The 16,989-nt window shown below is 39.1% G+C and overlaps 2 protein-coding genes across 4 annotated transcripts; both read right to left on the bottom strand.

Annotated features, from left to right (window-relative positions):
• Positions 1-80: 80 nt before the first annotated feature.
• rbm10 (RNA binding motif protein 10) lies at positions 81-11,260 on the bottom strand. Of its 2 annotated transcripts, none has more exons than XM_008413817.3 (23): positions 11,114-11,260; positions 10,652-10,715; positions 10,053-10,560; positions 9,796-9,966; positions 9,518-9,587; positions 7,131-7,204; positions 5,154-5,240; positions 4,997-5,057; positions 4,752-4,910; positions 4,469-4,629; positions 3,912-4,009; positions 3,630-3,717; positions 3,339-3,528; positions 3,160-3,245; positions 2,996-3,077; positions 2,811-2,902; positions 2,520-2,699; positions 1,890-2,063; positions 1,730-1,786; positions 1,409-1,606; positions 1,210-1,254; positions 1,068-1,123; positions 81-934 (listed from the first exon to the last, which is right to left on the bottom strand). In XM_008413817.3, exons 2-23 carry the CDS (start codon positions 10,666-10,668, stop codon positions 847-849), a joined length of 2,742 nt encoding a protein of 913 aa, XP_008412039.1. In that variant the 5' UTR covers positions 10,669-10,715; positions 11,114-11,260; the 3' UTR covers positions 81-846. The 2 variants fall into 2 exon arrangements, with proteins under 2 accessions (XP_008412039.1, XP_017161285.1); XM_017305796.2 differs by having other exon boundaries at positions 1,409-1,603.
• An 817-nt stretch (positions 11,261-12,077) lies between these two features.
• LOC103467436 (rho-related GTP-binding protein RhoA-C-like) lies at positions 12,078-16,285 on the bottom strand. Of its 2 annotated transcripts, none has more exons than XM_081609055.1 (5): positions 16,227-16,285; positions 15,635-15,792; positions 14,501-14,621; positions 13,365-13,495; positions 12,078-13,258 (listed from the first exon to the last, which is right to left on the bottom strand). In XM_081609055.1, the coding sequence occupies exons 2-5, from the start codon at positions 15,788-15,790 to the stop codon at positions 13,085-13,087; spliced, it is 582 nt and encodes a 193-aa protein (XP_081465181.1). In that variant the 5' UTR covers positions 15,791-15,792; positions 16,227-16,285; the 3' UTR covers positions 12,078-13,084. The 2 variants fall into 2 exon arrangements, with proteins under 2 accessions (XP_081465181.1, XP_008412038.1); XM_008413816.3 differs by lacking the exon at positions 16,227-16,285 and adding an exon at positions 15,901-16,204.
• Between the last annotated feature and the right edge of the window lie 704 nt (positions 16,286-16,989).

Here is a 16,989-nt window from a genome sequence, read left to right as displayed (position 1 = left end):
TTGCACGAAAACCAAAAATCAGGAACAAACCTCTGCTTTTGTAGAGCCAAAAAACAAACACAGCTATTACACCACAAAACTCATATCGGCAATTGCAATATATTCCGCTTTCTTTATGTGAACATAAACGAAAGACACAGCTGGTGAAATTTCTGGTTAAAATGTTGAAACCTGAAATACATTCCACCTCCTTTCAAATGCATTCCATCAGTGAAGATTGATTTTTTTTTAAAAATGTACATTAGCTTAATGAAACAGTCACATTAATTGACAAATACGTAGACAAAAATAATTTTCTAAAGACAATATTAGTTTCATTGTACATTAAAACAAGATAAACAGACAATTCCTATCTACACATTAATGATAGTGAGACTTTTTTTACAGTCACAATGTTCCCGCCTCAACATCTGTAGAAAAGTGCTCACTCAAAAATATACAGTTCATGCCCAGATCAGTCATTCATTGAATGACAAGGCATGCAGCATTAACTTAAAAGAAAAAAAAAATCTATGGTGCATAGACTCATTTGCTGGCATAAAGATCTGTAGGCTACAGATATTCAATTTCTGAGCAGCAAATGTTTTTCCAAACTTTTTTTTATTACAAACAAACCTCAAAGCCAGTGAAAAAGGAAAACTGCATTATTCAGGAAGCAAGCAAAAAAGGTGCAATTTGTGCAATATTCCAACATTTACTGCTACAGGATCAGTTCATGAGACTATTACCACTGTTGAGGTAATTATAATATCTACAAGTAAGAGGTTCTTATATAGATAGCAATATTATGTTCACTTTAACAAGTTCATCATTTCCTAGGAAGGGCGAAACGGAAAATGCAAGTGGTCACTCCACTTGCATGTTGCGCAACAGAAGCCCCTTCTTCACACCTCCTTGCAGCATCCTTGCACCAAGGCTAGTTCCTGTTCCGTCACTATAAAAAGGTAACACAAACAAAAAAATTGAGTACACGTTCAAACCTGCAACACATTAGAAAATAAATCTTAAAATCTTAAAGCAAAGCCTCAAAACAACAACCAGAAGTTTTTCACGTCAAAACTGCTTACATTGGACTGAACTTCCTCTTCTTAGCTTCTGGTGGTTCGCCATCATCTGCTAATCTCTGCATCAAAAATGGTGAGAACATTTATAGTGAACGAATTGAACATATGCGTTAGTGTCCATCCTTCTCTCTGAAGCTCAACTGACCTTGCCACTAGCTTCCAACTGAGCTTTTCTTTGCTCCAAGTTTTGCTGAAGACACAAAGGTGAACAGTCACAAAATGGAGGAAAATTATTCAAACACAATGACAACGTTTCGTCTTAAACATGCACAGACCATCTTACACATGCATTTTATAAATTAGTGAGCTGTTAATGATTATTAAAACTAATATTTTAAAATTACTTTATGGAGTTCAGAGAGCTGCTGGTGCCTGATGAGGGCCTCTTTGCTAGGGAACTGCCTTCTGCAGAGCAGACATGCCAGTTTCCCCCAGTCTGTCAGTCTCCCTTCTTTCTCATCTTTGTCAGCTCCTTCGTCTTCACTGTCACTTTCTGCACTGTAGGCTGGGACCAGACCAGACTGCTGAGGGGGTGAATGCTGCTGGTGTCAAGGCAGAAGATAGGAGAATGAAACGGATATTGTGCTCCATTTATACGTCTCAAATGAAGAAAAATACTATAAAAACTTGTGCATTTTTCCCCAAGCTTGCAGCCATGTTCGTACTTCTGTACTTTGTCGGATCTGGTCCAGAAAACTCGGCACCCTTTCAGACAGCGCACCCTGCAGAACAGAAAATTAAGTGGGTTTAAATAGGTGATCAAATCTAAACGCGTGCAAGTTAATCACTCTTCCTGACATTCTGATAAGGCAGATGTTTTGGCACCTTTTTCTCCAGAACAGCATAGCCCGCATCGGCACTTGCAGACTCTCTGTAGTCGTCAAAGCGACTGTGACCCGGCCCTCGAGAAGAGCCAACAGCAGGGGATGAAGAGACGGAACGCATGTTTTCTTTTTGCCTGTTGAGACTTTTAGCCCAACGCTCCATATCTTTGGCAATCTGGAAAAGCAAATAAAAAAAAATACGTTTAACATTTCACAGGGATTTAATATGTTTTTATTTCATATTAAAAAGGAATTTCAAAATTTAAACAAAACCCTGTAAACCAAAGGGGAAACAAAATTTGTCAAGATAAATAACACTACGTTTGATCAGTACTACATTTTTCTCTTTTTCATTTTCTTAAAACTGTGAAAATAGGAAATATTACAGAGAAATAGGGCTATACTAAGAAAAATAAATACATTATGAGAACAAAGTCATAATGTTACGACTTTATTCTCGTATTACTTTGTTCTCATAATTTTATGACTTCAATCTTGTAATATTTTTTTTTAATTTGGCCCTAATATTCCGTCGTACAATATACCAACATAACGTAAAATTAAAAGAAAAAATTTAGTTTATTTCAATAAATATGACAACTCTTAAATTTGTATCCAGTTAGTAGAGTACCTGTTGAGCAGTTTTACTCTTTGGCTTCTCTTTTTTCTCTTTGCTTGCTGTGCTGTCCGAAGAGGTCGCTCCATCCTTCACTGGTGCACCCTCAGCGTTTGATTGGCTGGCAGCAGGAGTGTAGGTCTGTTTCTCTCCATCCCAGTACATGTACTGCTGAGTGTTAGCGTTGTAGTAGTACTGACATGAAAAAGAACCCCAAAAGCAAAAAGAAGTCGTAAGGATGAACTCGCTTGTATACAAAATGTTTCTGTTCTGTTCTCTGCAATTTGTTCAGAGTGGACAGTTTACCTGGGAATTTGGGTCATAATAGAGTCCTGTGAATGGGTCATAATAAAAGCCTGAGCTTTCATCATACTGGTAAGTAGACACATCTGGCACCGCTGCAAAAGTATACAAGAAAAAAAAAGTTCTGAATTATATGAAATTTCACCACCTGCAGGTTTGCAAGAAGTCTAATTGTAGGAAACACTTACGATATTGTTTGAGCTCGTGTTCGGTGCCGGGGATGGCAGGCTGATTAGGAGCAGCTGGCTGTGGTTTTCCTACAATCTCAACCTGTGAAGAGGCAGAACTCTTAAAACAACAAGTTGGGAAGATACAGGAAGAGAATTGGGGGAAAAAAAAAAAAACTATGTACCTGTGTGGCTGGTGTGGAGATCGCTGGGATGAGAGACAGCTGTCCAGCTGCTGGACCAAGTTTTACTGCCTCAGATGAGATAACACCTACAGATGAGCAAGGAAACATCATGAGCAAATACTGTTCAGCAGAAATATTAAACAGCACTGTTACAGACTACTAGAATCAGTCAGACCAACCTGGGGTTCCTCCTGTATATGCTCCATTTAGTGCTGCTCCTGCACCAACCAGGGGTGCAATCCTGGAGTCCGTCTGGACCCTTAAAGCGACGCCGTCTGCCCCAGAATAGCTCTGTCCTTCTTGGCTGTACGTCACTGCTGCACCCTGCTGGTAAACTGCTGCATCCTCACTTGATCCATTCTGATTGTTCTAAAAATAAAACATAAAGCACAACAAACAGTAGACAAATTAGCATTTCGGTCAGGATGCCTTCATTTCACCATATTAGTAAGTGAAGCTAGATAAGTTACCTGTGATATAGCCCACTGTGCAGCGGCTATTGCAGTGCTGGCCACTGTAGCTGCGCTCACTCTGCTCCCCTCAGTCACAAAGACATCACTGATGTTGATAAGAGCAACAGAAAGCGTCATTATCGATTTTGTAGTGTTTTGGCTAAAGCAGTCTTTCTTAATCTCACACTCATAACTAAACTAGATACAATTATTCTTTTTTCTATGTTGTACTTTGATCCAGTTTTTTTCCCTCTTAAATTTGTAAGTATATTTAACTGCATTCTTCGTTAAAGAGTTTACCGTTTGGAACCTTTGGCAAACTCCACTACAATGGCTTTCCCATCAATAGACAGGGGGGGATGCAGAGCCTGAAGAATCTGAAGCAGCTGTGAGGCCTCCTGTTGATAAAAAAAAAATAATAATAATCTACTTATGAGCTTTAATGTTTAAGATAAGTGTAATTTTAAAAATCAGCGCAAAAAGCAAATAGCAAATTCTTGAATCCTGCTTATTTTCTTGCACACATTTAAATTCCCTAGAAGCATCATGTACTAGATGACAAGACTAAAGAACATGTGATGCATTCATGTTTTTACCGTGAAGTCAGCTCCAGTATTGCTGCTGTACTAATAAAACGAACATTGAAAAAGTATACTATGGTTTAATCTGTATGTTTGTGAGTAATCTCCTTCAATGTTTGAACTGTATGGCGAATTCACAACAGCAAACAAATCTCCACAGTTTCATTTTGCTATAAAGTCATTCCCAAATAAATCCAATAATGCCAGACAGAAGGTTCCACTGTTTGCCCTGGAACATGCGAGTCAGTAAATCAAACGTATTTTCTCTATTCTTACCACTATAGTAGAAAGCTGCAGAAAAGCAAAGCCTCTGTTTAGGTGTGTGTGCTTGTCCTTGATCAGGCGAACATTGGAAGGGGAGAGGGTGGCGAATGGAGCCAACGCCGACAAAATGGCTTCCACTGTTGTATGGGGGCCGAGGTTTCTAAGAATCAAAGCTGTGGAAATAGAGGAAAATGACTGACGTTCTCTGCTGGCTTTGCAGACCAATTGAATTGTATCAACGTGATAAACAGCAGAGATTGTCTAGGGCATTTTCAAAGCTCGTCTGGCGGCTTACTGTCATTTGCGACGTCTGCCGGCTGCGGCGCAGGCCCCGGGGGAACACTGGGACCAGCAGGGTGGTACGATACCGGCAGAGGCAGCAAGCCTTGGGCTCCCTCCTTCTGAACTCCAACAGGCATTTCCCTCAGCAGCTGTGGCAGCTTTAGCTCAGCCTCTATGGAAAGACAGCACAACACGAATGCATCAAAGAAGAAGAGAAAACGGGTTGGATATTAATAGCAACTCCTGTTAAAACGTCACCTGATTTGGGCACGCTGCATTTGAAGCACTTCTCTCTCCTTTTGAAGTTCTGGACACCACACTGTTAGAATAACGCGCAACCCATTAGAAGACCTGCTAGGTGAGCCACTGCATTACGTCTGATATGCACAGACCAGGTAATTCAAGCATGATAAACCTTGTTACAGAGCCAGTCCTCGTTGGCTCGTGGTTTGGGGTCGCTGTAGTGCATGGACACGCGCTGCTCCATAATCATCAGCGTCCCCTGGAGGAAAAAGGAAAAGAAGCAGGAGGGACAAAGAATGAGTTTCAGTGATAATGTCACACACGCAACAAAGAGGCCTCATCTCACAAGAGATGAGATTGAAAGAGAAGAAATTTAAAAAAATAAGAGAAAGTGAGAGAATCAGAACAGCTGAGGCTTAAAAAAAAGAAAGAGGAAAAAAAGGACAGCAGAGAATTGCAACCTTCAGCTTAAGAAAATTCGGACGGACTGAGATGGTGTGTCTGTAGTTTTGTGGATTCCCATTATTTAGGGACAATGTGTGATATCTTTATAAATGTGTTATCCCTCCCCCCTTAAGGGGAAACTTTCCACAGATTCCAACAAAGCCCACACAAGTCCCTTCAAACCCCAAATGACAAAGGCTTTGTCTTAAAATATGCAGTAATGGTTGAAAGAAAATAATAAATAAAAAAAAACATTATGTTGTTTCTGAATCAACATAAAATAGCAGGGATGTTCAGATCAGGGTTGTTTTTAAGCCCACCCCTCCCCTCCACCAATACCGATCCGAGTCATTTAACATTAGGCATTTTCCGATACAGAGTCCCAGTCAGAAACCTCATTTAAGTTAATAATCTCTGCCATGTATGTGCTTGAAAACTCAGCAGCTGACAAGTGGCACTTGATAACACTACATTTCACCAACACTAGGACTTACTCACCAATAAGGTTCTGGAAGGTGGATCTGCACTTATCTGTATTCCTTGACAGCTAAAGGTATTTTATTACCAGTGTTTCTGCTGAAAATCCTCCATATGCAGCTCTAACACATATTAACTTGGTGAAAAGAGCGACTATGAAGTCCCACCTAAAATAAAAAGTTGCTTTTAAACATATTTTTGACTTGCCAAAGCTAGCGAATTCAAGAATCTACGTGCAACTTCTGCAAAAAATGCAAAGTAAATTTGATTAAGTCCAAGGTTAACACCAGCATGTTTACCCTCCGTTTTGATCTGTCTCCATGAGCCTCCGTTTTCCTGCTTCATAAACGTTTCACTTGAGTTGCGACTGCAGCTTAGCGTCTTTCTATTACATCAAGCAGCGCATGGGAACATCTGAACCCAGCAGACAAAGTAAGTCACATGACACAGACAGACAGAAAACGGCAGCAGCCAACACAGTCTCTTTCACTGTGAATGTCATTAGAAAGAACGAAAAACTCTTACTAGAACAACAAAGTTATGTGCATGGGCTAAAATTCAGCTTAGTGAGCCGTGCACGCAGAAGTGTGACAGGACTGTCACAAAATAAACAAAGAAATAAAAATTCAGCCTGGGCTCACTGGTGGTGCAGCTGACAAAAAGAAAAAAAAAAAAAAAACAGTGCACCAGCAATAGTTTTCAGAAGTTACGTTTTGTCAGGGACTCCGATATCGATAATTTTAAAAAATGCCATGATGGTAACCCCGATCCAATAGCTGGGTTCGGATCGGTACATCCCTATACAAAATACCTGAGGAGAATTTCCATTTCCACTGGCGTGTACTCTCCAAAGGTGGCAGAGAAAACGTGCATAGGACTGATAGAAGATATTACAGAATCAGCCCTCTATTGGAAAAAGTTATACTGTAGAGATAATGACTGCGAGGATCTATTTTTGAAAACTAGGCAAGTGTTGAGTCTATATTCTTGGTTGTGATGTAGATGAATTTGCATCTTACTGGAATTTGTGCACATGTGGAAAGAAAACATTCTAAAAATACGAAGGCTTACCTGCCTTAGGCACAGGAAATCAATCATTTTCAAGTGTGCATTTTGCAGAAAACCATGAAAGTGCACCTGACGGCATGATGTCACTGGATATCATGTTAGCTAATGTCCCACTGACTTAATCTATATGTGTATTTGTGTATGTGTTGGAGAGAGTGACCTGGTTGGTCTCCATCCAGCGGGTGGCCTCCTGTATGAGATTAAACTCGACGAAGGCGAATCCTCGGCTCTGACCTGGACACCGCCCAGCGCCACAGCAACCGAACAACAACAACATAACAACAACGCAGTGTTTGGGTTAGTGCTTCATTTACAGAGGAGAGAAAGAGAGAGAAAAACCCTGTTTGAGACCCAACAACAAAAAAAAAAAATAAATAAAATATATATGACATGTTCTCTCCCACAAATTTTCTGCACAGGATGGGTTTCACTTGGAGTCGGGGATGAGGAGGAATCCTACCCACCCATCTGTCTGGGTCTTTGCAAAATGGAAGTCAAGATACCCAAGCGGCAACAAACACACATTTCTGATACTTTTAATTCAAACTCCAATCACAAAGACTAGAGACCTTTACTGTATAACCAGTGACTTGCACAAGTGTTCATACCCTTTAAACTTTTTCACATTTTGTCCAATTAAAACCACATCAATGTACTTTAGTGGATTTTTTTTTTTGTGACAGACCAAGACAAAGTAGCACCTAATAAATTAAAAAAAGAATGGATTTTCAAAATCTTTCCACAAAAACAAATCTGAAAAGCTGGACATACATCACTTAGTTTACACTTTGTAGAACCAACTATTTTGGGAACATCACTACCACGACCCTGAAACTACATCGACATGTAAATTTAGGTCAGGACTTTGAGTTGGCCATTGTAGAAAAGACTATGGTTTGATAGAAAACAACACTCTGCCTTTCTAGCTATATGTTTCAGTTCATTATTCTAAGTTACATTAGTTAAAAGTAATTAACTTTTTTTTGTGAGTTGATGTAAATTACATTAGTAAATGTAATTTATCACAGGGTTAACCCTGTGCTGTATTGTCAAAGTATTTGCTTGGTATGCAATATTAGAACAGAAATGAGAAATACTGTATTGGTTAAATATTACATACCAACTATCAGATTTTGCGCAACAAAAGAATACAGTGGATCCCGACTAACTGTAGTTCATTATTCATGGATTCAGCTATTCTCTGATTTTTTCCATAGAGCTTATGTAAAATATTTTTAAAAAGACCGGGCTAAAAAAAGGAATACTGTTGGCATTGATTCCAAAGCAGTGCCAAGATGATTTCCACTCTGCACATTAATGCATTCTAAGGTACATTTAGCATTTGACCTATTAAAAAAGTTTTTGAATAGCTTTTTTAGCAGGAGTCCCAAGTATTCATGGTCGGCTGTGGTTTGTAACCCCCATGAATACTGGGGGTTCACTTTTTTCAGTCTGGTCAGTGGAGTGCCATTGCAGTGGACTTAAATCCAAGAGATGGAGTCTAATACACTCAAAGGAAAAGATAAGATTGAGGAAAAATGTGGTTTCATCATAACATTCCAATAGTTCTATTAAGTATTGTCTTCTAATATTGTGCAGCCCTATATTTAGCTTCATGTGTCTTCCCTTCCACTCTGATCAGCCTCCAATGGCCGTGTTGACAATGTTTCTTAAGACAAAACAGTAAAAAGTTTACTGAGTAAAAATACTTTAGCAAGGCACTGAATTATTTTACCTGGTGCAAAATAATTAGGTTTACAACAGCAAGTATGCACAAAAAATAAAAATACAAAGGTTATTCTTCAAAATGTTAGATCACAGCGACTAATCTGAAAAGCAGATAAAGAATGATGTAGGTGTAGAAGAGACAGCAGTGTTGGGGAGGGTAAGTGTGCCAGTGTCAGTAAAGCACACCTTACAGACAACCAGGAAGTTAGCAAAGTGCGACACCAAAGACGCAATGACCTTAATTGGAAACATTAAGAAAAAATATAGATAGAAAATCAACCATGTAGCTGATCGTTGGCTGCAAGGTTTCATTCTCAGGACACACAATTTATCTATGAAAATAATTGATCTATTTGGAGTTTTAACTTTCAAAATTTGTTCAGCTCAGGCGCATTTAACTTCCAAGATGGATGGGACAGAACCACAAAACAAGTATAGACAGTATATGAAACACAGAGAACAGGAAAATCGAGTTAATGACACTTCTTGGCTGTAGGCCCGCATGTTTGCATGAGAGGCGAAATTAGTAGGACATAACTTAAATGGTGGATGGATTTTGCTCTGTGAAAAACAGCAAAGGACAGAAACCAGAAGATCAAAGTAACAAAGCAGGAGTCTGAGCCTTCTCTGTACAAACCTGAATATCTAAACATTTGCGCTGTGCTAGAGCTGTCATGTGTCATAACAAGGCTGTGAGAAAGTGAAGGCAATCAATCCTAACAGGAAAAACAACAAGAGCGGCAACAACAACAACAACAGAGCCAGGAGTGGATGAGACTGAGACAAGGAGGGGAAGGTGACCAGCAGACAAACCCTCACCTGAAGATTTGTTCCTCATAAGGCGAACTTCTCTTGGCTGGATCCCCTGTTCCTGAAGTTGTGCCCGAATCTTAAAACATCCAATAAAAAAAAAATGTAGTTTAGACTTTACAAGCATAAGCTGCACCACTGTTTGGTGCGGCTTAAGTAGATTGTATTATTGTTTTTATGTTATTTTTTGTGATGTGTGTAACAGATCTCTCTTGTGAATGAGACAATGACTCTGAAGAGATTTTTTCCTGTATAAATAAAGGATTATAGCTTGGAACAAATCACACCTCATTGGCTGTGGCACTCATTGGTAGCATGCGAAGCATGATGATGTTACTGGGCCTCTGGTTCTGGTCCAAGTCTGCACGGTAGTCCTGGTCTCTCTGGTCCAGCTCCTCTGCAGACAGGTCTTGTCCAGCGCTTTCACAGCCGCCTTCCTCCGCTGCTGCTGGAAAAGTCTTCCAGAGAAGGTCAAATTAAAATAACGAATCACTCCCACTAAAGGAAAGAAAATGTTGCAAATTATGCATTTCTCAGGATTTACCCTCGTCCTCCTTCCGCCTCCACGAGAGACTCTGTCCTCATCTCTTGGTCTGAATTCCATCTGCTCAGAATGAGCAACCCAGTTGCCGTCCCTACTTAAGCCCCTGTTTTCTGGAAAGCCTCTTCCACCTCTCTGCCTACCCCTTCCTGGCGGGCCAGTCTGTATCTGCTCAAAGTCTTGTCTGAATCCATCCTCCTCCCCTTGGTGGGCAAGATGTGCACAATCAGGGTGTGACTGAGAAAAGGGGGGCCATAAGGGAGTTTTCCCCTCCAGACCAATGTCACCTCTAGTATTGCCTCTATGGTGAAAATGTGGGGAACCTTGGAATCCTGCTGGGAAGTCATGAGCACCTAGCGCCTCATCAGGCATGTATAACCCATCATCTTCCATTCTGACTTCATGGACTCCCTCCTCATCCTCTTGCCCATAAGCACGATAGTCCATGTCCCGAAAGTTGTGATCATTGTGAGAGCTACCATAGCGACCGATGCGATCGCCTCGACCACCCCTGATGATGAAGGATAGAATGACGTTAAAGTGTCTTCAACAAAAAATATGCCAAATAATCAATATTTTTAAAAAATAAATGATTTACTCACCTCCGCTCATAGTCCATGTCGACTTCGAAATTTCCTCAAAGCGTTTGCTTCTTGACAGTTAAAGCTATTGAATGCAAGATGACAGCAGCAATAAGGAGCTAAGATGAGATACCGAATCACAGAAAAAAAAAATTCAAGTCTGGGTGCATAGTGTTGTGCAATGTAATCGTTCGGATGCATATTTTTACTGTACACACCCTACTCTCACTTTGAGTTCACCTTCTTACCTTTCTGTCCACATTATTAAACAAACTACCAAAACCTTCAACAAAACAGACATTCTTCTGTAGCTAGCAAACCACACACAAATATTAACAGGAGAATAGGAACCTAACGTGCAGCGGTCATCTCTGCTAGCAGCTAAGCTAACTAGCAACTCCAGGTTTGACACACCGAACCAAAACGGCTCCCAACTGTTACAAAACCGAGTGGAATTTTAGACAGAACGGATAAAAGACTTACCCTGGAGTTATTTCAATAACCGGCTTTTTTATGATACGTCACGTTGAAGCTAAGAGGAGTGCGACGTTTTCTTTTTGTTTTTTGTTTTTTTGGTTAGCCAAGTGTAAAATGGCCACAGGAAGACATGTCACAGGGGGCGGGACTAAAACTCCAGTTCTCAAGTGTGATTGGTGTCCGTAAACCGACTAAGGTAGAAGACGTAAAGTTGCAAGTACGATGGAGAGCTGTAATCAAATAAAAGAGTATAAGTTTAATGGTTATTTTTATGTTAAACTTAGGTTTTCCTGATAGTCTCTATTGTGTAGACTTGGAAATTAGATTTGTTGTATAGACTTTTGAATATATTTAATTAAAAGTGTATTTACAGTATTGTTTGAAAATTATGTACTAAAGACCTTTCTAATTTTAACCAAAAAACTGACATTGAGGTAAACCTTTGTTTCTGCCAACAACTATTCAGGTCATATTATTTTATATAAATAATAATTTATTTCATTTAATCACAATGCATAAGTTTTAGAGTATATTTTCTTCTAGGGTTTGCAAAAACACAGCCATCTACTATACTTCCTTGCATTCTAGGAGGTATCGAGGCCTGTTGCCTAGTGGTGGTTTTTTCTGGTTGTCATTGGGCCAGAGGTTGCAAGACTATAGTAGGACAACACTGAAACAGACCTGTACTTAAGCGTAATTCAGAGAAAACAGTTAACATAGCAGTCATATTTTTGGATTATTGGACACTACGGAGTTCTGGAGATAATCCATTCTTTTTGTATGCAGATTTGTACAGGGCTCTTTCTCTGTGGCTAAGATTACAACCCAGAACCCAGAACCTCCTTGCTGTCAAGCAACAGTGTAAGCTATTGCTTTACCGTCCTCCAAAAATGTATTTGATAATATACCCACTAAAATCTGATACCCACTCATTTTTTTAGCAAAAAAGAATTAGATCCAGACATCCAGGTCTGCCTTATTTCTTTTTCATTCACTTCACTGAAAGAAATACCTTTACAAAACATTATAGCATGCACTACTGCTTGCATTTTCCTGTAAGTACAATACATATTCGTATATTACAGTTTCTGTTGAAGCTGCTGTTCAATAAAGTATTTGAGCAACACAATATCCTTACATTAAAGAAAAAGACCGAAGTGTTCTACAAATTTTATGTAATCTCTTGACAATATGGCAAGTAAATCTGAAATTGGATGTGATCCTAGGCTATTTAGTAAAACGTTTGACCAAATATGAAAGCATGAAATAAATTTTATGAGAGGCATAAAAATAAACATCAAACTGTTACAGTAAATGATAACTGAATGCAACAAAAAGTACTCACAAAAACAAAAATACTTAAAAAAAGATACCACAACCAAAATTTGTTACTAACAAGAAACATTTCACCAGTAACAGAATATTAGTTTATGTACTATATTCAGAATCTCATGATAATTGAGTTACACAGTTAAATTAAGGCTGAAAAACCTGTCACAAAAGATCATAGGTATACAGGACAGTATTATGGAGATATGATGACTTAAAATATACAATGCCTCGTGAAGATAATACAGTATATCTTGGACTCAGAGACAAAATAGGAAGGCTAATTCAGCCATTTGTGAATTGATCCTCTGGTTAATGAATTTCACAGTGTGGTACAAAAATGTCTCGGCACTTAAAATTTTAATGTGACTGTGCCTTTGTTTATGGTGTTATGGTATTAGGAAAGGTTTATGTTACTATTAGCAATTATTATTTTTAAACCAAATTACAAATTGATTTTGTACAAGGTCATGACTCTTATAGTTTTTTCCGAAGCGCAGCTATTCCTGTCTTTGTTCTTCTTAAGGTACAGATCAGCCTTGGTTTGAAACGCCTTGGCTTTAAATTCCTCCCTCCGTTTAAGTTCTAAAGATTTGAGATCTGCCCTTCATGAATGATTCAGGATAGCGCACCATTTTTCACCAGAGTTTATAAAAGCACACAGTGATTCTTCTTCCCACGGCTGTTGTTCGTCAACGCTGCCTTAGCTGCAGTGTCAAAGACTTGCCTCACGCCGTCTTTGTTTTTAGCAGAACACTCCTGGTAGCTGTAGGCAGCGATTTGGTTAGACATGTCTTTGCCCTCTTCATATTTAATTGGCTCCTGGAAACAAGTTTCATAGATTTACACATTTTGTGATTTTTAAGTAGACAAAAATACATCGTTATTTTGACCTACACATAAGATATAAACAACTAAATCAACATGCCTCGTTCTGTTTGGTAAGCATTTTTCTGGTATTCTCATCGTTGCGAAGATCCGTTTTGTTCCCCACCACGACTATGGGGACGTGAGGACAGAAGTGTCTCACTTCAGGAGTCCACTTTTCTTTAACATTTGCTGCAAAAAGTGAAGAAAAAATGTTATCAATTAGCAACATAAATCACTTTCCTAATCTATAATATGCTAAATAAAACCTAATTACATTATTATTAGCCCCTCTTTTGAATCGCCACTTTAATGTGGTGGAGAGCTTTGCGGACCCTATAATCATGAAGGCTATGTTGTCCATTGATTAGGATTCTGGTAGGGTCTTTCAAATTGACAAATTAGCCTCAGGAGCTGGGTCAGACAAGAAGTAATTCAAGGAATCAGATTATTTGGCAGATCACAAGAAGAGATGAGGTTGCCCAGATTTTGGAGCCAATAGCACTCTCCCAAAGTCAGGCAGGAGGGGAACCAGGCAAGTGTCTTGTGATTAAACCTTGGCCTCAGGAGCTTAACCACAGGTGGGCTTTACACAACACATGAGAGATCACCACCTTCAGCTGAGCAACAGAGTCTGCTCTTCACATCTTCACATTGCAACTGTTGTCTGTGCTTATGCACTGAACAGCATTTCAGATTACCCAGCCTTATTGGAGTCTCTGGATGCTGCTATGAAAAGGGTGCCATCTGGGTATGAACTTTGTCCATAGGGTGGTTGGACTCAAACTTAGTGATAGGGTTAGGCGTAGAGGGGATGCTTCTTCACTGATATCAGCCTGCCTCCTGTGTGCCAATCTCTTCAGATTTTACATGTCCCACTGGTAGGAGACCTCATGTATGACTATACCAGCTGAGGGGATTATATGTATACCCTTCTGGCCTGGAAATGCCTTGGGATCCCCCAGAATGAGCTGGAGAGAGTGACCAGGGAGAGGATGTCTGGGTTTTCCTTCTGGACCTATTGCTCTTGTTAAGTTATAAAAAAAAAAGTAGTACATGCTCACACAAGGACCAGCTGCTGGTATTTTACCATAAATTACAGTAATTTTTTTTACAGAGTACCTCAACACATGACCCAATCTTGGATCAACAGATGGATAAACAGATATTACTTTCAACCCAGTCCACAAACAATACCTAAACTGTCCCGGCTGACCACAGAGAAGCACAGAAGGATTACATCAGTGTCTGGATAGGAAAGCGGCCTCAGTCGGTCATAGTCTTCCTGACCTGCTGTGTCCCAAAGTGCCAACTGTATCTGATAAAAGAGCAAATGTATAAGTTTAGAAACTTTCTGTAATTGTTGCAGAAAGTTAGGTCTACACAGTATTTTGATGATCATGTGTGATCAGTAGTTTGATGATGTGTGTTTTAATATTATTTTAAACAAAAGAGAAATACTTTTTTTTAACCATCTTTTTTTATAAATCATTTAACAATACTTTGTGGGGTATTTTGGGATTTTATAGCATGACAAAACTATGCTGCATGAAATAAAACTGAAAATGTAATAATATTAGATAAATGTTGATTTCCACATCATTTTATTGTGGCTTCTTTTTTCTCAAGTATATAATCTGTTTTAGAACCTTTGACTCACATAAAACGATTTGGTAATACGATATCTGTTATGTCAGCCGTCATTTTTCATTTGATAGATATGCACCTCAAAGACTAAAGGTGTAATTGCTGCAAACTGTGGTTCTACAAAACAATTGATTCAGAAGGGCTGAATACAAATGCATGTCTCACTTTTTATATTTTTATTTCTGAAGAAAATTAAAACAGCGCACCCCTTTCATTCCAGTTCTCTGTTGTGTTCTAAAGTGTATGTGGTTTCTAATTGAAACGTGAAAAGAAGACGCAGCAACTGCAGACTATGTGGTGAAGTGCATGATTTTGAAAATGAAACAAAATGAAAGTAAGATGGTAAACTTTGGATTTTATTCTCAGCAATAAGTACTGAAAAACAATAAAAAAGTGCTTTGATATATTTTTGTTGGTCTAATGGGAGAATAAAACATATTCAAATGATTTTATAGAAAATAAAATCATTAGAACACTTTATTTTCTAAAATATACAATTTTAAGACATTGCAATTTACTGATAATGGTATTCATAATTAGTAATGACGGGTATCATAATTTTAAAACTTCAAAAAGAAATTGCAAAATATTAGGGCCCACCTTCCAAGAAAGATGTGTTTTTGTCTGTTTGCTCACCAACTAAGCCATCAGCCAGACTTCCCGCCAGGTGACATCATCCCTTACCTTTGTCTGATCCACTTCAATGTCTGCCACATAGTTCTCAAATACAGTAGGCACATAGACTTCAGGGAACTGGTCTTTGGTGAAAACCGTGAGCAGACATGTCTTCCCACAAGCACCGTCCCCAACGATCACCAACTTCTTCCTGATAGAGCCCATTTCTGGGAAACACAAAAAAAAACTAAATTACAATAGAGGAAAACATAGCCCAACCACACTACAGGTATGAAAAACAAATCTTTCTTGCTATTAAAACACAGAAAACTTACACTGCTTTTGACGCTTTCAGAACAGATTGCCTTGGTTGACACTTGTCACAGCTGCTTTTTACAAGATCTCAGCCGGAATGAGCTGACTGGCTGTATTCACATGAGACAGAGGTTCCCTTGCTATGCTACCAATCCAGTTGAGTAGGGAAATGCAGACTCGTCAAACCAGTCACCTCCTTGAGGCTAGGCTACCTAAAGTCATTTAAACTCTGAAATTCAAAGTTTTACTTGACTGATTTTAACTTGCCAACCTTGTACTATCTGTAAAACTGAAGGAACACGTTTCCAAGTAAGGGTAGAAGAGCTAAGTGAGTTAATTGTCCTACCAGACAGACTGGAAATCTCAGTCCGCCGCCTTGTGTCATTTGTCAGAAGGATGCCGCACCTTACACGTAGCAAAATGTTTTGAACTTTCTGTAAACAGCAGCTGTCTCATTACCCGTCTGACAGCATTGATATCCAAAATGTTCACAGTGAAACAACCCAGTGTGTCTGAAATAGTTTTCCAATTCATTACATGATGTACAAACTACTAACGGAAAATTATTTAAGGTTTTGTTTATACTTCATTAAGAATTTAGCAATTTGCATAACAAACTATGGAAGTTAAGTGGTGTATGGAGATTGTTGCATGATTTCACCAGAATGGAATGGGTCCTGACAGGATTGAGTCTCACTTACTCAACCTTGTCACAGGTCTACTTAGTATCTATCTACAATAAATTGCTTGTTAGCAATTCATTGTTAGTCAGAGTGGGAGCGTCATGGTACATTTAGGCATTTAGATGCAATGAAAGTAAGTTTCTGTAGCTCAAGTCAAGCAATGGAATGGGAAAGAGAGGAGATGTAAGTGACGTTGGATGTGGCATGGCAAAGTTGTTGGTTGCAAACATGCTGCTCAGTGTGTCTCACACACAACTCATCTAGAGGGAGTTGTGTGTTTTCACACTCAACCATCATTTGGGCTGGAAAAAGAAAAAAAATATAGGAGAATGGGTAAACTGGTTCAAGGTAACAGAAAGGCACATCGCCCTCCATAAAACGTTCTCTCCTGCAGAGTTTATGACATTACAATAACTGATCATGCGC

This window comes from Poecilia reticulata, chromosome 7 (assembly GCF_904066995.2).
Source record: "Poecilia reticulata chromosome 7, P_reticulata-male-v2, whole genome shotgun sequence".
In the NCBI taxonomy this organism is placed as follows: Eukaryota; Metazoa; Chordata; class Actinopteri; order Cyprinodontiformes; family Poeciliidae; genus Poecilia; species Poecilia reticulata.
The sequence above is the reverse complement of the archived record's forward strand: the minus strand, read 5'-3'. Positions and strand labels throughout refer to the sequence as shown.